Source organism: Scyliorhinus torazame, chromosome 4, assembly GCF_047496885.1.
Source record: "Scyliorhinus torazame isolate Kashiwa2021f chromosome 4, sScyTor2.1, whole genome shotgun sequence".
NCBI classification, from domain to species: domain Eukaryota; kingdom Metazoa; phylum Chordata; class Chondrichthyes; order Carcharhiniformes; family Scyliorhinidae; genus Scyliorhinus; species Scyliorhinus torazame.
Window position 1 is genome coordinate 348,935,952 of NC_092710.1, and position 25,735 is coordinate 348,961,686.

General features: G+C 51.2%; 2 protein-coding genes across 2 annotated transcripts in view; one reads left to right on the top strand and one right to left on the bottom strand.

Annotated features, from left to right (window-relative positions):
- LOC140411509 (dynein axonemal heavy chain 6-like) overlaps window positions 1-25,735 on the bottom strand; it is a 1,703,852-nt gene that overhangs the window by 166,750 nt on the left and 1,511,367 nt on the right. Inside the window, exon 64 of the mRNA XM_072500595.1 lies at window positions 15,858-15,953. Coding sequence (XP_072356696.1) covers window positions 15,858-15,953 — 96 coding nt within the window. The remainder of the gene's footprint in view (window positions 1-15,857; window positions 15,954-25,735) is intronic.
- Window positions 20,136-25,735, top strand: part of LOC140411262 (uncharacterized) — an 84,264-nt gene continuing 78,664 nt past the window's right edge. The window contains exon 1 of the mRNA XM_072500385.1: window positions 20,136-20,322. Within this exon, the coding sequence (XP_072356486.1) occupies window positions 20,136-20,322 (187 nt within the window). The remainder of the gene's footprint in view (window positions 20,323-25,735) is intronic.

Genomic DNA, 25,735 nt, shown 5'->3' on the forward strand with positions numbered 1-25,735 from the left:
CTACCAACATAACTACCCCGCCCAGCTACAGTACACTATGTAAAACGCTTCATAATTTCCCCCCTTTAACTGTTCCAATTTAATAACAAGATCCCATAAACCAGAAACCCCTTTTACCAAAACAGCAGGTTTGAATTCCTTCCAGAAAGAAGTTATTTCTTTTAAGTTATCAAGTCATCTGGAAACAGCTTTTCACATGCAAAGAGAGAGAGACAAGACAGGGCTTCTCTGTCTGAATACAGCGTCCAAATGTGAAAACCAAAGCAGAAAAACTCAGAGCCACAAAACAGCCCAAACCAAAACAAAAGTAAAACCCAGTGCCACAGCCCAGCTCCACCCACACAATGACATCACTGAAGCCATTTGATAAGACAAAACATTTCTCAAAGGGACACTCCCATGACAATGTTAAGAGTACGGATTTGCTGTGCTGACCACCTCACTGCATTATAATTGTTAGTGGGGGATGTTCAATACACATTGGTATGAACAACATAGTCAGGACGAGTGTTGAGGTCCTGAGGGGGGAGTTCAGGGAGTTAGGTACTAAATTTGAAAAATCTCTAAGGTTGTAACCTTGGGATTACTCCCTGTGCCATGTGCCAGTGAGGCTATAAATAGGAAGATAGCACAGCTCAACACGTGGCTAATGAGCTGGTTCAGGAGGGGTGGTGTCATATTTCTGGATCAATGGGATCGCCTCCAGGGCAGATGGGACCTGTACAAGAAGGTAGATTTGCACCTAAACTGGAGGGGCATATATATCCTGGCCGGGAGGTTTGCTAGCGTCACTCGGGAGGGTTTGAACTAGTGTGGCAGGGGGCTGGGAACCAGAACAGTGGGTCAGCAGGTGAAGTAACTTAGGGGGAACTACAGATTGAGGGCAGTAAGACTCAGAGGAAGAGCAGACAGGGAGATGTTGCTGAAAACAGAGGGACTGATGGTCTGAAGTGCATTTGTTTCAATGCGAGAAGTATAACAGGCAAGGCAGATGAACTTAGAGCTTGGATTAGGACTTGGAATTACGATATTGTTGCTATTATAGAGACTTGATTGAGGGACGGGCAGGATTGGCTGTCCTGAATCCCGGATTCAAATGTTTCAGGTGGGATAGAAGGGGATGTAAAAGATATGGTGGAGTTGCATTGCTGGTTAAGGGGAATACCACAGCAAGAAGAATCCTCTGCAACTTCAGGGGCTCGGCCGGCCCCGGAGTGGTTGCGCCCTGCCGGCCGGCGTGGAAGGGGCTTGGCGCCACGCCAACCAGCGTCAAAGGGCCTCCGCCGGCCGGCGCTAGTTGGCGCATGCGCGGGGGGGGGGGGTTCATCTCCGCGTCGGCCATCGCGGACTTTTACACCAGCTGACGCAGAGGACCCCCACGGCACAGGCCCGCCCGCGGATCGGTGGGCCCCGATCGCTGGCCAGGCCACCGTGGGGGCACCTCTCGGGGCCAGATCCCTCCGCGCCCCCCCGGGGACCCCGGAGGCTGCCCGCACAGCCAGGTTCCGCCAGTAAGTACCTACTCTAATTGATGCCGGCAAGCGCCGGCCGAAAACGGGCGGCCACTCGGCCCACCGCGGGCCGGAGAATCGCCGGGATGGCCGCTGCTAGCGGCCGCCAAACGGAGCGGCGCAATTCCCGCCCCCGCCAAATCCCCGGCGCCAGAGAATTCGCCAGCAGGTGGGGGCGGGATTCACACTGCCCCCCCCGGTGATTCTCCGACCCGGCGGGGAGTCGGAGAATCCCGCCCCATATATTTATCACCCTCTGTGTAAAAAATTTGCCTCGCACATCTGTTCTAAACTTTTCCCCAGGTACTTTAAACCTATGTCCCCATGTACTTGACTCTCCTACCCTAAGAAAGAGCATCTATCTGACTATCCACTCTGTCCATGCCACTCATAATCTTGTAGACCTCTATCAGGTCGCCTCTCAACCTCCGTCGTTCCAGTGAGAACAAACCGAGTTTATCTAACCTCTCCTAATAGCTAATCCCCTCCATACCAGGCAACATCTTAGTAAACCACTTCTGTACCCTCTCCAAAGCCTCCACATCCTTCTGGTTGTGTGGCGACCAGAATTATACACAACATTCCAAATGTGGCCTAACGATGGTCCTGAGCAGCTGCAACATAAGACCTTAAGACATAAGAGCAGAATTAGGCCACTCGGCCCATCGAGTCTGCTCCGCCATTCAATCTTGGCTGATATTTTTCTCATGCCCATTCTCCTACCTTCTCCCCATAACCCTGATCTCCTTATTAATCAAGAACCTATCTATCTCTGTCTTAAAGACACTCAGTGATTAACCTCCACAGCCTTCTGCGGCAAAGAGTTCCACAGATTCACCAACCTCCGGCTGAAGAAATTCCTTCACATCTCTGACCCCAATGGTTCAGAAATCTGAAACCCTCCCTCCTATACCAGTGTTCTTCAAACTTTTTTTCCGGGGACCCATTTTTACCAACCGGCCAACCTGCGCGACCCACGCCGGCCGACCTGCGCGACCCACGCCGGCCGACCTGCGCGACCCACGCCGGCCGACCTGCGCGACCCACGCCGGCCCACCTGCGCGACCCACGCCGGCCCACCTGCGCGACCCACGCCGGCCCACCTGCGCGACCCACGCCGGCCCACCTGCGCGACCCACGCCGGCCCACCTGCGCGACCCACGCCGGCCCACCTGCGCGACCCACGCCGGCCCACCTGCGCGACCCACGCCGGCCCACCTGCGCGACCCACGCCGGCCCACCTGCGCGACCCACCATTTTCTCTTACCTTGTTTGCTGCTGACAAAAATGGAGGAAATGGTTTTGGGTCCCTTTGGCCCTCGTACACGCTCCTCCAATGGAACCTGTTGGGTGAAGGTGAAGCCTTCCGGTGTCGGAAAGTATGGAGTCTCCATCTGTCCAAAGTTCTGCATTTTTTTCTGGTAAAAGTTTAGCAAATAAACGCCAAACTTGTAAAAAAAAAAGCTGCGACCGTTTAAAAAAAAAAAGCGGGTGCCCTGTGCACGCGTGCCCGATCATTGGCGCGTATGCGCATGCGCGCCGATGATATGGCATGCATAGGCAGTGCGGCCGCATTTTTTTTTTTACATGTTCGCAGTCATCTTGAAGGCCGCTTGCAGCCGGCTGCTGCGGCTGTTGAACATAGAACATACAGTGCAGAAGGAGGCCATTCGGCCCATCGAGTCTGCACCGACCCACTTAAGCCCTCACTTCCACCCTATCCCCATAATCCAAAAGCCCCTCCTAACCTTTTTGGTCACTAAGAGCAATTTATCATGGCCAATCCACCCAACCTGCACGTCTTTGGACTGTGGAAGAAGCCGGAGGAAACCCACGCAGACATGGGGAGAACGTGCAGACTCCGCACAGACAGTGACCCAGCGGGGAATCGAACCTGGGACCCTGGCGCTGTGAAGCCACAGTGCTATCCACTTGTGCTACTGTGTTGCGTGCAGATTTGCGCGATCGGGAGTGCCGCGATGGATGGCTCCGCGACCCTCCCGACAACCGCCCGCGACCCACCGCGGGTCGCGCCCCCGAGTTTGACAATGCCTGTCCTATACCACCGATTTAGCTGCACTATCCTCCTATTTCTAGGCTGACTGGCACATGACACAGGGAGTAATCCTGAGATTACAACCCAAGAGGTCCTGCTTTTTAGCTTACTGTCTAACTCCCTGAGCTCTTTCTGCAGGACCTGATCACTCTTCGAACATAAGAACTAGGAGCAGGAATAGGCCAACTGGCCCCTCGAGCCTGCTCCGCCATTCAATGAGATCACGGCTGATCTTTTGTGGACTCAGCTCCACTTTCCGGCCCGAACACCATAACATAGAACATAGAAAACATAGAAAATACAGCACAGAACAGGCCCTTCGGCCCACGATGTTGTGCCGAACCTTTGTCCTAGATTAATCATAGATTATCATTGAATTTACAGTGCAGAAGGAGGCCATTCGGCCCTTTGAGTCTGCACCGGCTCTTGGAAAGAGCACCCTACCCAAACTCAACACCTTCACCCAACACCAAGGGCAATTTGGACATTAAGGGCAATTTTTCATTGGCCAATTCACCTAACCCGCACATCTTTGGATTGTGGGAGGAAACCGGAGCACCCGGAGGAAACCCACGCAGACACGGGGAGGACGTGCAGACTCCGCACAGTCAGTGACCCAAGCCGGAATCGAACCTGGGACCCTGGAGCTGTGAAGCAATTGTGCTATCCACAATGCTACCGTGCTGCCCTTGAGAACAAATAAATCTACACTATATCATTTAACCGTAATCCATGTACCTATCCAACAGCTGCTTGAAGGTCCCTAATGTTTCCGACTCAACTACTTCCACAGGCAGTGCATTCCATGCCCCCACTACTCTCTGGGTAAAGAACCTACCTCTGATATCCCTCCTATATCTTCCACCTTTCACCTTAAATTTATGTCCCCTTGTAATGGTTTGTTCCACCCGGGGAAAAAGTCTCTGACTGTCTACTCTATCTATTCCCCTGATCATCTTATAAACCTCTATCAAGTCGCCCCTCATCCTTCTCCGTTCTAATGAGAAAAGGCCTAGCACCCTCAACCTTTCCTCGTAAGACCTACTCTCCATTCCAGGCAACATCCTGGTAAATCTTCTTTGCACCTTTTCCAAAGCTTCCACATCCTTCCTAAAATGAGGCGACCAGAACTGTACACAGTACTCCAAATGTGGCCTTACCAAAGTTTTGTACAGCTGCATCATCACCTCACGGCTCTTAAATTCAATCCCTCTGTTAATGAACGCGAGCACACCATAGGCCTTCTTCACAGCTCTATCCACTTGAGTGGCAACTTTCAAAGATGTATGAACATAGACCCCAAGATCTCTCTGCTCCTCCACATTGCCAAGAACTCTACCGTTAACCCTGTATTCCGCATTCATATTTGTCCTTCCAAAATGGACAACCTCACACTTTTCAGGGTTAAACTCCATCTGCCACTTCTCAGCCCAGCTCTGCATCCTATCTATGTCTCTTTGCAGCCGACAACAGCCCTCCTTACTATCCACAACTCCACCAATCTTCGTATCGTCTGCAAATTTACTGACCCACCCTTCAACTCCCTCATCCAAGTCATTAATGAAAATCACAAACAGCAGAGGACCCAGAACTGATCCCTGCGGTACGCCACTGGTAACTGGGATCCAGGCTGAATATTTGCCATCCACCACCACTCTCTGACTTCTATCGGTTAGCCAGTTCGTTATCCAACTGGCCAAATTTCCCACTATCCCATGCCTCCTTACTTTCTGCATAAGCCTACCATGGGGAACTTTATGAAATGCCTTACTAAAATCCATGTACACTACATCCACTGCTTTACTTTCATCCACATGCTTGGTCACCTCCTTAAAGAATTCAATAAGATTTGTAAGGCAAGACCTACCCCTCACAAATCCGTGCTGACTATCCCTAATCAAGCAGTGTCTTTCCAGATGCTCAGAAATCCTATCCCTCAGGACCCTTTCGATTACTTTGCCTACCACCGAAGTAAGACTAACTGGCCTGTAATTCCCAGGGTTATCCCTAGTCCCTTTTTTGAACAGGGGCACGACATTCGCCACTCTCCAATCCCCTGGTACCACCCCTGTTGACAGTGAGGACTTTATTCTTCAAAAAACTATCTATCTTTATCTTAAAAACATTTAATGAAGGAGCCTCAACTGCTTCACTGGGCAAGGAATTCCATAGATTCACAACCCTTTGGGTGAAGAAGTTCCTCCTAAACTCAGTCCTTAATCTACTTCCCCTTATTTTGAGGCTATGCCCCCTAGTTCTGCTTTCACCCGCCAGTGGAAACAACCTGCCCGCATCTATCCTATCTAATCCCTTCATAATTTTATACATTTCTATAAGATCCCCCCTCATCCTTCTAAATTCCAACAAGCACAGTCCCATTCTACTCAACGTCTCCTTGTAATCCAACCCCCTCAACGCTGGGATTAACCTAGTGAATCGCCCCTGCACACCCTCCAGCGCCAGTACATCCTTTCTCAGGTAAGGAGACCAAAACTTAGGGCAGCACGGTAGATTTGTGGATAGCACAATTGCTTCAGAGCTCCAGCGTCCCAGGTTCGATTCCAGCTTGGGTCACTGTCTGTGCGGAGTCTGCACATCCTCCCAGTGTGTGCGTGGGTTTCCTCCGGGTGCTCCGGTTTCCTCCCACAGTCCAAAGATGTGCAGGTTAGGTGGATTGGCCATGATAAATTGCCCTAGGTGTCCTAAATTGCCCTTAGTGTTGGGTGGGGTTACAGGGTTATGGGGATAGGGTGAGGTGTTGACCTTGGGTAGGGTGCTCTTTCCAAGAGCTGATGCAGACTCGATGGGCCGAATGGCCTCCTTCTGCACTGTAAATTCTATCTATGAAAACTGAACACAATACTCCAGGTGTGGCCTCACTAACACCTTATACAATTGCAGCATAACCTCCCTAGTCTTAAACGCCATCCCTCTAGCTATGAAGTACAACATTCCATTTGCCTTCTTAATCACCTGTTGCACCTGTAAACCAACTTTTTGCGACTCATGCACTAGCACACCCAGGTCTCTCTGCACAGCAGCATGTTTTAATATTTTATCATTTAAATAATAACCCTTTTGCTGTTATTCCTACCAAAATGGATAACCTCACATTTGTCAACATTGTATTCCATCTGCCAGACCCTAGCCCATTCATTTAACCTATCCAAATCCCTCTGCAGACTTCCGGTATCCTCTGCACTTTTTGCTTTACCACTGATCTTCGTGTCGTCTGCAAACTTGGACACATTGCCCTTGGTCCCCAACTCCAAATCATCTATGTAAATTGTGAACAGTTGTGGGCCCAACACTGATCCCTGAGGGACATCACTCGCTACTGATTGCCAACCAGAGAAACACCCATTAATCCCCACTCTTTGCTTTCTATTAATTAACAAATCCTCGATCCATGCTACTACTTTCCCCTCAATGCCATGCATCTTTATCTTATGCAGCAACCTTTTGTGTGGCACCTTGTCAAAAGCTTTCTGGAAATCCAGATATACAACATCAGGGGCTGTTTAGCACAGGGCTAAATCGCTGGCTTTGAAAGCAGACCAAGGCAGGCCAGCAGCACGGTTCGATTCCCGTAACAGCCTCCCCAAACAGGCGCCAGAATGTGGCGACTAGGGGTTTTTCACAGTAACTTCATTTGAAGCCTACTTGTGACAATAAGCGATTTTCATTTCATTTCATTTCATTCATTTCCATTGGCTCCCCGTTATCTACCGCACTGGTAATGTCCTCAAAAAATTCCACTCAATTAGTTAGGCACGACCTGCCCTTTATGAACCTATGCTGCGTCTGCCCAATGGGACAATTTCCATCTAGATGCCTCGCGATTTCTTCCTTGATGATAGATTCCAGCATCTTCCCTACTACCGAAGTTAAGCTCACTGGCCTATAATTACCCACTTTCTGCCTACCTCCTTTTTTAAACAGTGGTGTCACGTTTGCTAATTTCCAACCCGCTGGGACCACACCAGAGTCTAGTGAATTTTGGTAAATTATCACTAGTGCATTTGCAATTTCCCTAGCCGTCTCTTTTAGCACTCTGGGATGCATTCCATCAGGTCCAGGAGACTTGTCTACCTTTAGCCCCATTACCTTGCCCATCACTACTTCCTTGGTGATAACAATCCTCTCAAGGTCCTCACCTGCCATAGCCTCATTTCTATCAGTCACTGGCATGTTATTTGTGTCTTCCACTGTGAAGACCGACCCAAAAAACCTGTTCAGTTCCTCAGCCATTTCCTCATCTCCCATTACTAAATCTCCCTTCTCATCCTCTATGAAATGAAATGAAATGAAAATCGCTTATTGTCACAAGTAGGCTTCAAATGAAGTTACTGTGAAAAGCCCCTAGTCGCCACATTCCGGCGCCTGTTCGGGGAGGCTGGTACGGGAATTGAACCCACACTGCTGGCCTGCCTTGGTCTGCTTTCAAAGCCAGCGATTTAGTCCTGTGCTAAACCAGCCCCTAAAGGGCCAATATTTACCTTAGCCACCCTTTACGATCTGTTTTTATATTCTGAGCAAGTTTACTCTCATAATCGATCTTACTCTTCTATATAGCTTTTTAAGTAGCTTCCTGTTGTCCCCTAAAGATTTCCCAGTCCTCTAGTCTCCCACTAATCTTTGCCACTTTGTATGGTTCCTTCAATTTGACACTCTCCCATATTTCCTGAGATTTCCACGGTCGATTTTCCCTCTTTCTACCGTCCTTCCTTTTTGTTGGTGTAAACCTTTGCTGAGCACTGTGAAAAATCGCTTGGAAGCTTCTCCACTGTTCCTCAACTGTTTCACCATAAAGTCTTTGCTCCCAGTCTACCTTAGCTAGTTCTTCACTCATCCCATTGTAATCTCCTTTGTTTAAGCACAAAACACTGGTGTTTGATTTTACCTTCTCACCCTCCATCTGTATTTTAAATTCCACCATATTATGATCGCTCCTTCCGAGAGGATCCCTAATTTTGAGATTATTAATCAATCCTGTCTCATTACACAGGACCAGATCTGGGACTGCTTGTTCCCTTGTAGGTCCCAGTACACACTGTTCTAGGAAACTATCGTGGATATACTCTATAAACTCCTCCTCAAGGCTGTTAAGTAATGTGTTAAGAGACATTGCAATTAGTTGTCTCATTTATGTTAAGTATCCATTAATTGACACTGATATGTAAAGGGGCTTCAGGTGGCCTCTGTCAGGTGGTGTGTTGTTAAGAGTTTTGTGCAGAGGCTGTGGTCGTGAAATAAATGGTGTTTGGTGAAAAGGAACAAGAACTTTAGACTCTTTATTTCACAGCAACTAAAACGTCTAACAAATGGTAGCAGAGGATGGTTGCTGTGTAAATGTGAAGGGTTGAAAGATACAACTTTTCCTGATCAAACCAAGGAATCAGTGAGAAGGAAAAAAAAAAGATACATGGCTGAACCCAGGATAAAGATAGCTGGATATGACTATCCTCCCTTATTTTCTGAAAGGGAATTGTACGACCAATGGAGAAGTGCAGTAGTTATGTGGACTAAAGTAACTGCTTTGAGAAAAAGAAAACAAGGTATGGCATTGGCTCTATTAGCCACAAAGGCATGGGAATGCAAATCTATGGATATAAAAGCTGCCTTTTTGCAGGGGCATCAGCTCCAGAGAGACATTTTTCTCCATCCTCCTAAAGAAGCAGTTAACACAGAAGGGGTACTCTGGAAGTTGAACAAATGTGTATATGGATTAAATGATGCATCTGGAGTCTGGTTTTTTCGGTAAGGTCAGTTTTGTTAAAGTTTGGCTGTTGCCAGTTGAAAGCAGATCCTGCAATGTTTTACTGGCACTATAAAGGAAATCTTTCTGGTATTTTTATGATGCATGTCGATGATCTTTTGTGGGGTGGGACTAGTGATTTTGAAGCTATTGTAATCTCTGGTTTGAGGAAAGAATTCAGGGTTGGAAGTCAGGCTTCCGGTGCATTTAAATATATTGGACTGGAAATTGGACAGACTAAGTTAGGGGCAACTTTACGTCAGCAATCTTATTTGGAAAGCATCACCCCAATAGCAATTAGTCGTGGCCGAGTTTCACAAAAAGACACAATGGTTTCAAAGATAGAAAAAGAGCAACTGCGAAGTTTAATTGGGCAACTGAACTGGTTAGGTAGACAGACTAGACCGGACATGAGTTTTGATGTCTTAGAATTGAGTACAAAAATTAATGATCCCAAAGTGGAAGACATAATAAGAGCAAATAAAGCGTTGGCCAAACTAAAAATGCAGGAGTGTGTTTTGAAGTTCCCGGTTTTAGGTGACCTTAGGCACTTGAAACTCAGTTTATAGTGATGCGTCCTACGCAAATTTACGTGATGGGGTTTCAAGCGCAGGAGGTTTTATAATTTTCCTTTTGGGGAACAATGGTAAATGTTGCCCACTTGTGTGGGAAACAAAGAAAATAAGGAGAGTGGTAAAAAGCACTTTGGCTGCTGAGACGTTAAGCCTTGTAGAGGCGGTGGATATGGCTTTTTATATAAGTATGATATTGACAGAAATTTTGGGATTAGGGGATTTGGGTAATATACCTATTGACTGCCACATTGACAAATCCCTGTGGGAAAACGTGCACTCTACAAAAAAAGTGTCAATGAAAAGAGGTTACGGATAGACATCGCAAGTTTGAAGCAGATGTTGGACAGAGGGGAAATAACAAAAATTAAATGGGTTGACAGGAGCTATCAACTGTCAGACTGTTTTACAAAAAGAGGGGCGAGTTCACAGAAAGTTTTGGATATTGTTAATGAAGGGCGCTTGTTTCTGTGACTGTTTTTTTTTTTTCTTTCTCGTCCAAACAAAGAAAAAAAAGAGGGAGGGGACATCATGTGTGTGTTTTTGAGTTTCTTGAAATTTTGTTTTCAGCTAATTATTTTTTTTTCTCCAAGGAAGGGGAGACTGTTAAGTAATGGGTTAAGAGACATTGCAATTAGTTGTCTCATTTATGTTAAGTATCCATTAATTGACATTGATATGTAAAGGGGCTTCAGGTGGCCTCTGTCAGGTGGTGTGTTGTTAAGAGTTTTGTGCAGAGGCTGTGGAAGTGAAATAAATGGTGTTTGGTGAAAAGGAAGAAGAACTTTAGACTCTTCATTTCACAGCAACTAAAACGTCTAACAAAGGCTGCCTTGACTGACCTGGTTAAACCAATCGACATGTAGATTAAAATCCCCCATGACAACTGCTGTACCATTTCTACATGCATCAGTTATTTCTTTGTTTATTGCCTGCCCCACCATAATGTTACTATTTGGTGGCCTATAGATTACTCCTAGCAGTGACTTTTTCGCCTTACTATTCCGGATTTCCACCCAAATGGATTCAACCTTATCCTCCATAGCACCAATGTCATCCCTTACTATTGCCCGGATGTCATCCTTAAATAACAGAGCTACACCACCTCCCTTACCATCCACACTGTCCTTCCGAATAGTTTGTTACCCTTGGATATTTAACTCACAGTCGTGACCATCCTTTAACCATGTTTCAGTAATGGCCACTAAATCATAGTAATTCACGATGATTTGCGCCATCAACTCATTTACCTTATTCCGAATACTACGAGCATTCAGGTAAAGCACACTTATGTTGGCTTTTATAACTCTGTTTTGAATCTTAACACCTTGATAAGTAACTACTCCCAAGTTATTTTTCCTCTTAACATTTCTCCTAATTTTCCTTTCCGTTGAACCCATATCTTCATGTAACAACCTGCCATGTCGCTTTCCATTTATGTTTTTACTTCCCGCTTTATTTCTTTTAGTATTCCTGGTCCTATTCACTGAGCTCCCCTCAGTCACTGTACCTTGTACTGTCGCCCTTTTTGATTTTTGACTATGGCTTCTCTGCCTTCCACTTTCCCCCTTACTGCCTTTTGTTTCTGTCCCCGTTTTACTACCTTCTGACTTCCTGCATCGTTTCCCATTCCCCTGCCACATTAGTTTAAACTCTCCCCAACAGCTCTAGCAAACACCCCCCCTAGGACATCGGTTCCAGTCCTGCCCAGGTGTAGCCAGTCCAGTTTGCACAGGTCCCACCTCCCCCAGAACCAGTCCCAATGCCCCAGGAATCTGAACCCCTCCCCCTGACACCATCCCTTCAGCCACGTATTCATCCTATACATCCTGTCATTTCCACTCGGACTACCACGTGGCACCGGTAGTAATCCTGAGATCACTACCTTCGAGGTCTGATTTCTTAACTTCCTTCCTAGCTCCCTGTATTCTGTTTTTCGGACCTCATCCCTTTTATTACCGATGTCGTTTGTACCGATGTTTACCACGACCACTGGCTGTTCACCCTCCCCCTCCAGAATATCCTGTTCCCGCTTCGAGACATCCTTGACTCTTGCACCAGGGAGGCAACATACCATCCTGGAGTCTTGTTTGCGGCCATAGAAACGCCTGTCTATTCCCCTTCCAATTGAATCCCCTCTAACTATTGCACTGTCACTCTTATCACCCCTCCCCTCTGCAGCAGAACCAACTGTGGTGCCACAAGTTTGGCTGTTGCTGTTTTCCCCTGAGAGGCCATTCCCCTCAACAGTATCCAAAGCGGTATATCGGTTCTGCAGGGGAATGGCCACAGGAGATTCCTGCACTACCTGCCTCGCTCTCTTGCTCTTCCTGCCGATGTCGTTAGTACCTATGTGTACCACGATCTCTGGCTGTTCATTCTCCCCCTTCAGGATGTCCTGTGTTTGTTCAGAGACATCCTTGACCCTGGCACCAGGGAGGCTACACACCATCCTGGAGTTTCTTTCACTTCCACAGAAACGCCTATCTGTGCTCATTACTATAGAGTCCCCTATAACTATTGCTCTCCTGTACTTTGTCCTCCCCTTCTAAGCAACAGAGCCAGTTGTGGTGCCACAGTTGTGACTTTTTTTTAATTTTTAGAGTACCCAATTCATTTTTTCCAATTAAGGGGCAATTTAGCGTGGTCAATCCACCTACCCTGCACATCTTTGGGATGTGGGGGCGAAACCCAAGCAAACACGGAGACAATGTGCAAACTCCACACGGACAGTGACCCAGAGCCGGGATCGAACCTGGGATCTCGGCGCCGTGAGGCAGCAGTACTAACCACTGCGCCATTATGCTGCCCTCGCCACTGTTCTGACTTGACTTGCCAATTTTTATATTGAATGCCCTGACCGATGAAGGCCAGCATGCCGTCTGCCTTCTTGACTACCATATCCACATGCGTTGCCACTTTCAGCGATCGGTGGACATGCCCGCCCAGATCTCTCTGCCTGTCAGTACTTGCAAGATTTCTACCATTTATTGTGTAATTCCTGTGCATTGGACCAGTAATTTTCAAAGTGGGGCTCGGGCGGGTGTCGATGAACCAGCCATCGCGGTGTTCCATCAGGCAAGAGATGCAAAAGTCTGAGAACACGCACGAACAGATTCAAAAACAGCTTCTTCCCCGCTGTTACTAGACTCCTGAATGACCCTCTTATGGACTCAACTGATCTCTCCACGCATCTTCTTTACTGAGTAGTACTGCACTCTTGTATGCTTCACTTGATGCCCGTGTCTATGTATTTACATTGTGCATTGATGTAGTCCTATGTATGTAATGATCTGTCTGGACTGTATGCAGAACAGTACTTTTCACTGTACCTCGATAAACAAAAAAACAAATCCAATCCAACAAAGCACTGATGGGACCTCATCTAAAGCCCGATGTGCAGTTTTGTTTCAGAAGCAGTTCAGCTAAGGTTCACTTGGCTGTTTCCTGAGATAAAAGGAGTGTCCTGTGGGAAAAGGTTAGGCCTATACTCATTGAAGTTTAGAAGAAAGAGGGGTGACCTTATTAAAACATAAGGGGCGGGATTCTCCGACCCCACGCCGGGTCGGAGAATCGCCGGGGGCTGGCGTGAATCCCGCCCCCGCTGTGTCCCGAAGTCTCCGCCGCCAGAGATTCGGCGTGGGTGGGAATCGCGCCGCGCCGGTCGGCGGCTGCGGGAATCGCTCCGCGCCGGTCGGCGGGCCCACCCACGCCGATTCTCCGGCCCGCGATGGGCCGAAGTCCCGCTGCTGGAATGCCTGTCCTGTCAGCGTGGATTAAACCACCTTTTGAACGGCGGGACAAGGTGGCGCGGGCAGGCTCCGGGGTCCTGGGGGGGGGGGGGGGGGGGGCACGGGGCGATCTGGCCCCGGGTTGTGCCCCCACGGTGGCCTGGCCCGCGATCGGGGCCCACCAATCGGCGGGCGGGACTGTGCCGTGGGAGCACTCTTTTTCTTCCGCCTGCACCATGGTCTTCACTATGGCAGAGGCGGAAGAGACCCCCTCCCCTGTGCATGCGCGGGGATGACGTCAGCAGCCGCTGACGCTCCCGCGCATGCGTCGCCCGGCGAAGACCTTTCGGCCCCGGCTGGCGTGGCGCCAAAGGCTTTTCCCGCCAGCCGGCGGAGCGCAAACCACTCCGGCGTGGGCCTAGCCCCTCAAGGTGAGGGCTTGGCCCCGTTTGGGGTGGCCCAACGCCGGAGTGGTTCCCGCCACTCCATTACGCCGGAACTCCACACCCAGCCGGTTAGGGGAGAATCCCGGCCCTGGTTCTGAAGGAACTTGACAGGATGGATGGTGGGAGGATGTTTCACCTCATGGGGCAAAGTAGAATTGGCAACAGTTTCAAAACAAGGGGTCTTCCATTTAAGACGGAAATGCGGAGGAATTTCTTCTTTCAGAGTTATTAGTCTTGGAATTCTCTTGCTCCGAGAGCAGTGAGGCTGGGTCATTGAATATATACAAGGCTGATTCTGACAATTTTTGGTCTACAAGGAAGTTAAGAATTATCAGGCAGTGCCAAGAAAGTAGAGGTTAAAGCACAATTAGATTAGACCTGATCTTATTCACTGGTGGAGCAGGCTCGATGGGCCAAATGGTCTAATCTTGCCCCTATTTCCTTTGATTTTATGATCATAGAATTTACAGTGCAGAAGGAGGCCATTCGGCCCATCGAGTCTGCACCGGCTCTTGGAAAGAGCACCCTACCCAAGGGCACACCTCCCCCTAATTCCCATAACCCAGTAACCCCAACCCAACACTAAGGGCAATTTTGGACACGAAGGGCAATTTATCATGGCCAATCCACCTCACCTGCACATCTTTGGACTGATCTTATTTAGATAGCTCTGAAATGGTGAAATATTGGTAAACATTTCATTTCAGAGAAATGCTGAGTTGATCTCAGATTGCTATGTGGAGATGAAATGAAATGAAAATGAAAATCGCTTATTGTCACAAGTCGGCTTCAAATGAAGTTACTGTGAAAAACCCCTAGTCGCCACATTCCGGTGCCTGTTCGGGGAGGCTGGTACGGGAATTGAACCATGCTGCTGGCCTGCCTGGGTCTGTTTTAAAAACCAGCGATTTAGCCCAGTGTGCTAAACCAGCCCCATAAACTCAAATGGAAACCCAGGGGGCTGTTGACATGCCCAATCTTTCCCCATAAGACAACTCCTTTTCACAGTCTCTCACCAAACAATTGAAACGGCTGCTGAGATGTGGAGGAAAAAGGAAAAGCGGGGAAAATTGTTTGTTTCAAAGATGAAGCAGGATGTTACTAAGGATTCCGCTTCTGTTCAAAAGAACGGGAACAGAACCGACGTGGTTTCCGAGGATTTATAGAACAGGGAGTTGTTGAGGTGTGCCTTGTCGTGGTAATCAGATCCACAAATCTCAGGTGGAGCGGAAGGATTGTTGAAGGATGCTGGAAGTTTTGACCTGGTATGACAGGGGGAGGTGGCCCTCTGCGAGAGAGTTGGGACTGACTTTGACGCTGTCCCTTTAATGCAGCATATCAGACAGAAGCAAGACATAAGAGTAAAAGCACTTCATAAGAGATATTTCAGTTGCATTAGTTAATGTAAAACTTACCTTATCTTCTGTTTGGAGTATTTAGTTGCTTTTTAAATAGTTTGCTTTTTGTTTGTTTGTTACATTAAAAGTCTGAAAGTGAAATTTTATCCATTGCTTTGCTTCATGTGCAACTGTGTACAGATGTATATATTTATACATGTATGCATATATATGTGCACGTGTGTATGTACATCCGTGTTTGTGTTTTGCGAGGGATTGATGGAGGCTGGCTGTGTTTCTGTCTCTGGTATTAATAACTTGCCAGCAATCAGCAGAGGATAGCTGGCCCTATTGAATCTCATACCCCGTGTACGTTAATGGCCACACTAAAGGTGTGTGGTGCGAGGTGGCGAAGAGGGTTTTCAGTGAAGCTAACATTACCCTACCAGTCTCAGACTCTCGTGCTTCTTTCTCAGATTCTCCTTGGCGATCTCCAGCGCTTCCTGAGCCTCCATCACATGTTGTTGCTTCGGTTCAACAGCCTATCAAACACATGTACAGTGGGGTATTTATTCCAGTGGTTTATAATAATAATAATCATCTTTATTATTGTCACAAGCAGGCTGACATTAACACTGCAATGAAGTTACTGTGAAAATCCCCCAGTCACCACACTCCGGCGCCTGTTCGGGTCACAGAGGGAGAATTCAGAATGTCCAATTCACCTAACAGCACGTCTTTCGGGACTTGTGGGAGGAAACCGGAGCGTCCGGAGGAAACCCACGCAGACACAGGGAGAACGTGCAGACTCCACACAGACAGTGACCCAAACCGGGAATCGAACCTGGGACCCTGGAGTTGTGAAACAACAGTGCCGCCTACTGTGCTACCCTGCAAGAGTGTTCTATCAGCCAATAGTTACTGCCTGAATAGTGAAGCGATAACAAATAGTGGAAAATACTGGAAAAAGGCAGCAGGTCTGGCAGCAACTGTGGAGGATTTCCAGCATTCGCGATATTCTGCTTTCATTTTAGCGAAATGACAATGGTCACCTTTTGCGTTTAACTTTCAGATAACAGCAGGGGTTAATCTTCTCCCAAACCTGACCAGTTTAAACACATTCATATCAAAACTGACACTTCTGGACACAGTCTTTGCTCCTGAGGCAACCAATCACCCCTCTGCCTTCATATTCAATCATTCAAATGCCAACTAGAGGTTTCTTTCAGAAAGTAACATTTCGGGATCCACTGTATGAATAATATAGACATGTGGAGATGCCGGCGTTGGACAGGGGTGGGCACGGTCAGAAATCTTACAACACCAGATTAAAGTCCAACAGGTTTGTTTGGAATCACTAGCTTTCGGACCGCAGGTCCTTCAACAGGTGAGTGAAGAGGTGGGTTACACAACCTTGAGTGGGTCGGTGCAGACTCAATGGGCCGAATGGCCTCCTTCTGCACTGTGTGGTCTATGTTCTATGTTCATATATATATAGACAAAGTCAATGTTGCAAAATGATAGTTTGAATGTGAGGTTTTCATAGAATTTACAGTGCAGAAGGAGGCCATTCGGCCCATCGAGTCTGCACCGTCCCTTGGAAAGAGCATCCCATTTAAGTCCACACTTCCAACCTATCCCTGTAACCCTAACCTTTTTGGACACTAAGGGCAATTTATCATGGCCAATCCACCTAACCTGCACGTCTTTGGACTGTGGGAGGAAACCGGAGCACCCGGAGGAAACCCACGCAGTCACGGGGAGAACGTGCAAACTCCACACAGACAGTGACCCAAGCCGGGAATCGAACCTGGGACCCTAGAGCTGTGAAGCAGGTAATTAAGTCTTTACAGGTCCAGACAGAGCGGCTGGAGACAGGGATAATCACAGGTTAAAGAGGTGTGAATTGTCTCAAGCCAGGAAAGTTGGGAGGATTTCGCAAGCTCAGGCCAGATGGGCCTGAATTGTATCGACGTGACATAATATGTTTGGGAGGAATAGGTGACTTTGGACCAATATTCCCAGAAATCAGACCTGGCTTCTGTACAGACCTTGCGGTAGAATATGATAGTTTATCCAGATTCCCAGCCTTACGTAATGCTGGATATTTTCACAGAATGAACTCCACTGTCCTCCCAGACACAAGCAAACTATCTAACCCCAAGCCACCTGCTCACACTAACCACAGTGCTGTCCAACACAATAAACTATCTGGTGCACCATTCATTCATCACCCTGGGCTCTGTGTCTCTGCTCGAAGCCACATCCGTCTACTTAGCTGTGGTCCTGGAAAGACCATTCTTACACAGCCGTGTCAAAGAATGTGAGCAAAAAGAGAGTATTCAGCCGCAAGTTTTGGATTGCCCCAGTCTGAAGTCATTGCGACGATTTGAGACCCGCTCGAGCTCTCTGCTTCCTTCAGCAGTGTGACTCTCGGAGAACCCTCCCTCTTACTTTGCTTGAGGCAGTGGACTTGAATAGACGGAGCACTCAATCCAGCTCCCTCAGACAACAGTGCCATTGCAGCTCAGTTGAGGGTGAGAACAAAGGTGAACTAGCTGTACGGCGAAGGTAAGGAGCTTATTTCCAGCAATTCAGAATTTCTTTACAAGAATTATTCTGTTTTCTGTACATTGCTTGAAAAATAAAACCAATCAGGCCATTCTCTGAAATTCTCTGAGGTTTAAGGTTCAAACTGTTTGAATTTTGAAACTTTGATTGAGAAAGCTTTCTGGTTTCTTAAGTGTGCAGTAAAATGTTACTGTAGCAACTCTGTCAGCCTCAAATCTGGTATACAATGTACTTGTGAGTGAAATCTTTAATTCTGCAGTTTGTAGCATTTTTATTTTGCTGTCTGGGTTTCAAATACTGTCATAAGGCCATAAGGCATAGGAGCAGAATTAGGCCACTCGGCCCATCGAGTCTGCTCCGCCTTTCAATCATGCACGGTAGCATTGTGGATAGCACAATTGCTTCACAGCTCCAGGGTCCCAGGTTCGATTCCGGCTTGGGTCACTGTCTGTGCGGAGTCTGCACATCCTCCCCGTGTGTGCGTGGGTTTCCTCCGGGTGCTCCGGTTTCCTCCCACAGTCCAAAGATGTGCGGGTTAGGTGGATTGGCCATGATAAATTGCCCTTAGTGTCCAAAATTGCCCTTCGTGTTTGACTGGGTTATGGGGATAGGGTGGAGGTGTTAACCTTGGGTAGGGTGCTCTTTTCAAGAGCAGGTGCAGACTCGATGGGCCGAATGGCCTCCTTCTGCACTGTAAATTCTATGATCTTTGGCTGATATTTTCTCATGCCCATTCTCCTGCCTTCTCCCCATAACCCCTGATCCCCTTATTAATCAAAAACCTATCTATCTCGGTGTTAAAGACACTCAGTGATTTGGCCTCCACAGCCTTCTGCGGCAAAGAATTCCACAGATTCACCACCCTCTGGCTGAAGGAATTCCTCTTCATCTCGGTTTTAAAGGATCGGCCCTTCAGTCTGAGGCTGTGCCCTCAGGATCTAGTTTCTCCTACTCGTGGAAACATCCTCTCCACGTCTAAACCTCACAACTGTTACCGGCTGCTTTATCAATGCTGTTTTTAAATCAGTACTGATGACTGGCAGGAGGTTTTGCTGAGTAATCTGGTGGTCTCTCCTCACACAATGAGAGAGCTGTATATTTCTAATCAGGTTACAAGCTGAAGCACATTCTCCCTGTTCTGGAAGAGATGCATGGCAGCTCCTGATTGAAAAAAACGCATTGAGATCTCCCTTGGCTCGGGAAAACATTCTTCCCTCAATCAAACCACGAGAGATTGTCAGGCCCTAGCTCGTTGCCCTGTGGGATATCACCAATTGGTTGCTGTAAACCATGTCTCAGTTTCATCTCGGAGTTCGAAACTTGTGGTTCAAGTCCCATTCCAGAGACTTCAGCACAGAATTGAAGCTGCGGTCCTGGTGTGATACAGAGGGGATGCTACACTGGTGGAGGTGCTGGGCTGGATTTCCGTAGCCTGACGGTGAAATGGTGTTCGGCGATCGGGCGGAGAATGGATTCCCATGCTGGAAAACATGCCCGCTGCTGGCTTGACGTCGATCTGCCAGGCTCCGCCCCCTTCAAAACTGGCTTCACCGTGACGTGCAGTGCCGCCGTTTCAATGGCGGTGACGCAGCATCGGCAGGCCCACCCGTGATGATCTGTCCCCAATGGGCCGACTTCCCGACGGCACGGGCCACGTGTGGTCCCAATCGCGCGGGAACCCAGCGTGTCGGCTGCAGGCTGTGTCCAGCGCCGCCACACTCGGCAGAGACCGGTGCCACTGGCTGGGGGAGCCTCTGTTTGGGCTGGGGGCTGGGGGACTGGTGGGGAGTGGCCGGGGCGTGGAGTCGCGTTTAGCGGGTTGGGTTCCCCCACGGCCGGCGCCATGTTCTTTGCCGCGACCGGTGCAGGTCGTCAGCCGTACGCCGGGGTGGGGACATAGCCTCAAAATCGGAGAATCCAGCCCCAGATGTTTCATTTCCTTTAAGAGTGAGCCACACATCAACATAGATGCTTTATTTTGGGACACCAAGTGCAAGTTCATTCTGTCAGCACTGTGAATGAGACTCTCGTGAGTAGGTCTCTCTCTCTCTCTATAGACACAGGGTTATGTGGTGAGTCGGACACATACCTTCCCAGACAGGGAAATAAACACACTAACTGCTCTCTGTGGTTTCATTCAGTCTGATAGGAGAATGGTTCTTGTGCAGTGCCTGCTGTGGGTCGCTCTGTGTGTGTGTCAAGCAGTAGCAGGACGATGCCCGAAGGAGTGTAGCTGTAACCGGAAGCCACCCATCAATCGCACGGAGGTGGACTGTTATCGGCAGGGCCTGAAGACAATGCCCCCAAGGCTGCCTGAGGATTCCTGGGTTCTGAGGATGGGTAAGTATTGTCGTTGGCTCTCAAACTGAGCAGTTAATCTCACACGCGGGCCGGTTAACTGACGGCTGGCCAGAGGACGGGTGCACCACTTGAACATGTCCTGGAGCAGCACCACAAGAGGCCCTATTCATGGTTCACTGATTGTGTGACTCCTCAGAAACATTCTCACTGTGCACAGAAGGTGGCTATTCGACCTACCAAGCCCGTGCCAGCTCTTCGAAAGAGCAATCCAATCAGTTGCACTTTGTTCTTTTCCGGTGGCCTTGCATTTATTTCCCATTCAATGATTTATCCTTTCGAAAGTTCCGATTGACTCTGCTGCCACCTCCCTGTCAGGCAGTGAATTGCAGATCACAGCGGCTCACTGTGGAATAAGTGTAACCTTGTCTCCTATAAAAACTCAGGAGACACAGGAAGTTAAATCCAAACAGCAACTCCTTTTTAGCCTGAAGAAAAGGCCGCAATGTGTCACACATTACAAAGGTCGCGACCGGGATGACCGATCATGCCAGTCCCACTCTGGGCCGGCTCAGAGGTGTTTCTACGAGGCTCAGCTGACGGGCATCTGCCCATTAGCGGGAGACCTCGTATTCCAGGGGCCGCACAGGGAGATCGATTGCACCGTCCCCCTGGGTCTCGTGAGGGTTATCACATAGCCCATCTACTTCTTTTGCCAATTGTTTCAGTTCTGTCTCCTCTGGTTACTGACTCTCCACAGGGTTGGATTTTGTCACCAGTGTCTCATTCCCAACATCATAATCGGAAACGTGCGTCACTTCCGCTCTCTCTCTCGTGCGATTTAATGGCCTGGGAAGCTTTTCACTGATGAAATCACCGTTAGCTGACAGCACTGCATCAAATAAAGAATCAGCTGGTCAAACAGGGAGACCGTGTATCACGACCACACGTTGCTGCCCCATTTACTTTCCATTGCCCAGGGTCCCTCTCCCATTCCTCCAGGCAGCTGATCCCACTCCATAACCGCCTCACCATTGACTCCCCCATGCTGACCTCCACACAAGCTGCTATCCTCCACCTAGTCATTAAACAGGGAAATCTGCTGACCTTATACACAACTGCACAAAGCTGTGCCTGCCATCTCCTAGCCATTGTGACCCAGATACCAGTGATCGCCACAGATAGTTACTGCAACAAATCACTGCACATTTCAAACACCTCTTCCCATTCAGCTTCTCTGATCTAACATTGCACTGATGGCGATGCAGTGAGTGCTCGCACATTTGGTGGCTCCCGCTCGAGGTGGGTTTTTTCGGTCCTTCCCCACCCGAATTGTGTGGTGTTTGAGGGCAAAAGGTGCATGAGTGCCCACGGATTGTATTACTCCTTTGGTGGGACTGTTGTATGGCTCATCAGACGAGGAGTGCCATGAGGAAGCGAGAGTGACTGGAGCAAGAATGTTTTTGTGGTGCGATACAGGAGCGGATGGCGGAGGGAAAGGGGGCAGCGCTGCCCGCTCAGTGGTCTACGGAACAGCTGGTGGAATTCCTCAACGGCAAATTTCAACAGCAGAAGAAGGAGACCTCCGAGGGTTTGGCGAAGGTGGAGGAGTCGCTCAGGGAGTCGATCGCGCGGGTGGAGCAGAGGCCGGAGGCTCAGGGCCTGGTGATCCAGAAGGTGGAGGAGTCGCTCAGGGCGGCGATCGCGCAGGTGGAGCAGAGGCCGGAGGCTCAGGGCCTGGCGATCCAGAAGGTGGAGGAGTCGCTCAGGGCGGCGATCGCGCGGGTGGAGCAGAGGCTGGAGGCTCAGGGCCTGTCGATCCAGAAGGTGGAGGAGTCGCTCAGGGAGTCGATCGCGCGGGTGGAGCAGAGGCAGGAGGCTCAGGGCCTGGTGATCCAGAAGGTGGAGGAGTCGCTCAGGGTGGCGATCGCGCGGGTGGAGCAGAGGCAGGTGGCTCATGGCCTGCCGATCCAGAAGGTGGAGTCGTCGCTCAGGGCGGCGATCGCGCAGGTGGAGCAGAGGCCGGAGGCTCAGGGCCTGGCGATCCAGAAGGTGGAGGAGTCGCTCAGGGCGGCGATCGCGCGGGTGGAGCAGAGGCTGGAGGCTCAGGGCCTGTCGATCCAGGAGGTGGAGGAGTCGCTCAGGGCCTTGCGATCCAGAAGGTGGAGGAGTCGCTCAGGGCCTTGCGATCCAGAAGGTGGAGGAGTCGCTCAGGGCCTTGCGATCCAGAAGGTGGAGGAGTCGCTCAGGGCCTGGTGATCCAGAAGGTGGAGGAGTCGCTCAGGGCGGTGATCCAGAAGGTGGAGGAGTCGCTCAGGGCCTTGCGATCCAGAAGGTGGAGGAGTCGCTCAGGGCCTGGCGATCCAGAAGGTGGAGGAGTCGCTCAGGGCCTGGTGATCCAGAAGGTGGAGGAGTCGCTCAGGGCGGCGATCGCGCGGGTGGAGCAGAGGCCGGAGGATCAGGGCCTGGCAATCCAGAAGGTGGAGGAGTCGTTCAGGGCGGCGATCGCGCGGGTGGAGCAGAGGCCGGAGGATCAGGGCCTGGCGATCCAGAAGGTGGAGGAGTCGCTCAGGGCCTGGCGATCCAGAAGGTGGAGGAGTCGCTCAGGGCCTGGTGATCCAGAAGGTGGAGGAGTCGCTCAGGGCCTGGCGATCCAGAAGGTGGAGGAGTCGCTCAGGGCCTGGCGATCCAGAAGGTGGAGGAGTCGCTCAGGGTGGCGATCGCGTGGGTGGAGCAGAGGCAGGAGGCTCAGGGCCTGGTGATCCAGAAGGTGGAGGAGTCGCTCAGGGTGGCGATCGCGTGGGTGGAGCAGAGGCCGGAGGCTCAGGGCCTGGCAATCCAGAAGGTGGAGGAGTCGCTGAGGGTGGCGATCGCGTGGGTGGAGCAGAGGCCGGAGGCTCAGGGCCTGGCAATCCAGAAGGTGGAGGAGTCGCTCAGGGCGGTGATCCAGAAGGTGGAGGAGTCGCTCAGGGTGGCGATCGCGTGGGTGGAGCAGAGGCCGGAGGCTCAGGGCCTGGCAATCCAGAAGGTGGAGGAGTCGCTGAGGGCCTTGCGATCCAGAAGGTGGAAGAGTCGCTCAGGGCGGTGATCCAGAAGGTGGAGTCGTCGCTCAGGGCCTTGCGATCCAGAAGGTGGAGGAGTCGCTCAGGGCCTTGCGATCCAGAAGGTGGAGGAGTCGCTCAGGGTGGCGATCGCGTGGATGGAGCAGAGGCCGGAGGCTCAGGGCCTGGCGATCCAGAAGGTGGAGGGGTCGCTGAGGGCCTTGCGATCCAGAAGGTGGAGGAGTCGCTCAGGGCCTTGCGATCCAGGAGGTGGAGGAGTCGCTCAGGGCCTTGCGATCCAGGAGGTGGAGGAGTCGCTCAGGGCCTTGCGATCCAGAAGGTGGAGGAGTCGCTCAGGGTGGCGATCGCGCGGGTGGAGCAGAGGCCGGAGGCTCAGGGCCTGGCGATCCAGAAGGTGGAGGGGTCGCTGAGGGCCTGGTGATCCAGAAGGTGGAGGAGTCGCTCAGGGCCTTGCGATCCAGAAGGTGGAGGAGTCGCTCAGGGCCTGGTGATCCAGAAGGTGGAGGAGTCGCTCAGGGCTTGGTGATCCAGAAGGTGGAGGAGTCGCTCAGGGCCTGGTGATCCAGAAGGTGGAGGAGTCGCTCAGGGCCTGGTGATCCAGAAGGTGGAGGAGTCGCTCAGGGCCTGGTGATCCAGAAGGTGGAGGAGTCGCTCAGGGCCTGGTGATCCAGAAGGTGGAGGAGTCGCTCAGGGTGGCGATCGTGTGGGTGGAGCAGAGGCCGGAGGCTCAGGGCCTGGCGATCCAGAAGGTGGAGGGGTCGCTGAGGGCCTGGTGATCCAGAAGGTGGAGGAGTCGCTCAGGGCCTGGTGATCCAGAAGGTGGAGGAGTCGCTCAGGGCCTTGCGATCCAGAAGGTGGAGGAGTCGCTCAGGGCCTTGCGATCCAGAAGGTGGAGGAGTCGCTCAGGGCCTGGTGATCCAGGAGGTGGAGGAGTCGCTCAGGGCCTTGCGATCCAGAAGGTGTAGGAGTCGCTCAGGGCCTTGCGATCCAGAAGGTGGAGGAGTCGCTCAGGGCCTGGTGATCCAGGAGGTGGAGGAGTCGCTCAGGGCCTGGTGATCCAGGAGGTGGAGGAGTCGCTCAGGGCCTTGCGATCCAGGAGGTGGAGGAGTCGCTCAGGGCCTTGCGATCCAGAAGGTGGAGTCGCCGCTCAGGGTGGCGATCGCGCGGGTGGACCAGAGGCAGGAGGCTCAGGGCCTGGTGATCCAGAAGGTGGAGGAGTCGCTCAGGGCGGCGATCGCGCGGGTGGACCAGAGGCAGGAGGCTCAGGGCCTGGTGATCCAGAAGGTGGAGGAGTCGCTCAGGGCGGCGATCGCACGGGTGGAGCAGAGGCTGGAGGCTCAGGGCCTGGCGATCCAGAAGGTGGAGGGCTCGCTCAGGGTGGCGATCGCGCGGGTGGAGCAGAGGCAGGAGGCTCAGGGCCTGGTGATCCAGAAGGTGGAGGAGTCGCTCAGGGTGGCGATCGCGCGGGTGGAGCAGAGGCAGGAGGCTCAGGGCCTGGCGATCCAGAAGGTGGAGGAGTCGCTCAGGGCCTGGTGATCCAGGAGGTGGAGGAGTCGCTCAGGGCCTGGTGATCCAGAAGGTGGAGGAGTCGCTCAGGGCCTTGCGATCCAGAAGGTGGAGGAGTCGCTCAGGGCCTTGCCATCCAGAAGGTGGAGGAGTCGCTCAGGGTGGCGATCGCGCGGGTGGAGCAGAGGCCGGAGGCTCAGGGCCTGGTGATCCAGAAGGTGGAGGAGTCGCTCAGGGCGGCGATCGCACGGGTGGAGCAGAGGCTGGAGGCTCAGGGCCTGGCGATCCAGAAGGTGGAGGGCTCGCTCAGGGTGGCGATCGCGCGGGTGGAGCAGAGGCAGGAGGCTCAGGGCCTGGTGATCCAGAAGGTGGAGGAGTCGCTCAGGGTGGCGATCGCGCGGGTGGAGCAGAGGCAGGAGGCTCAGGGCCTGGCGATCCAGAAGGTGGAGGAGTCGCTCAGGGCCTGGTGATCCAGGAGGTGGAGGAGTCGCTCAGGGCCTGGTGATCCAGGAGGTGGAGGAGTCGCTCAGGGCCTTGCGATCCAGAAGGTGGAGGAGTCGCTCAGGGCCTTGCCATCCAGAAGGTGGAGGAGTCGCTCAGGGTGGCGATCGCGCGGGTGGAGCAGAGGCCGGAGGCTCAGGGCCTGGCGATCCAGAAGGTGGAGGAGTCGCTCAGGGCCTGGCGATCCAGAAGGTGGAGGAGTCGCTCAGGGCCTTGCGATCCAGAAGGTGGAGGAGTCGCTCAGGGCCTTGCGATCCAGAAGGTGGAGGAGTCGCTCAGGGCCTGGTGATCCAGAAGGTGGAGGAGTCGCTCAGGGCCTTGCGATCCAGAAGGTGGAGGAGTCGCTTAGGGCGGCGATCGCGTGGGTGGAGCAGAGGCAGGAGGCT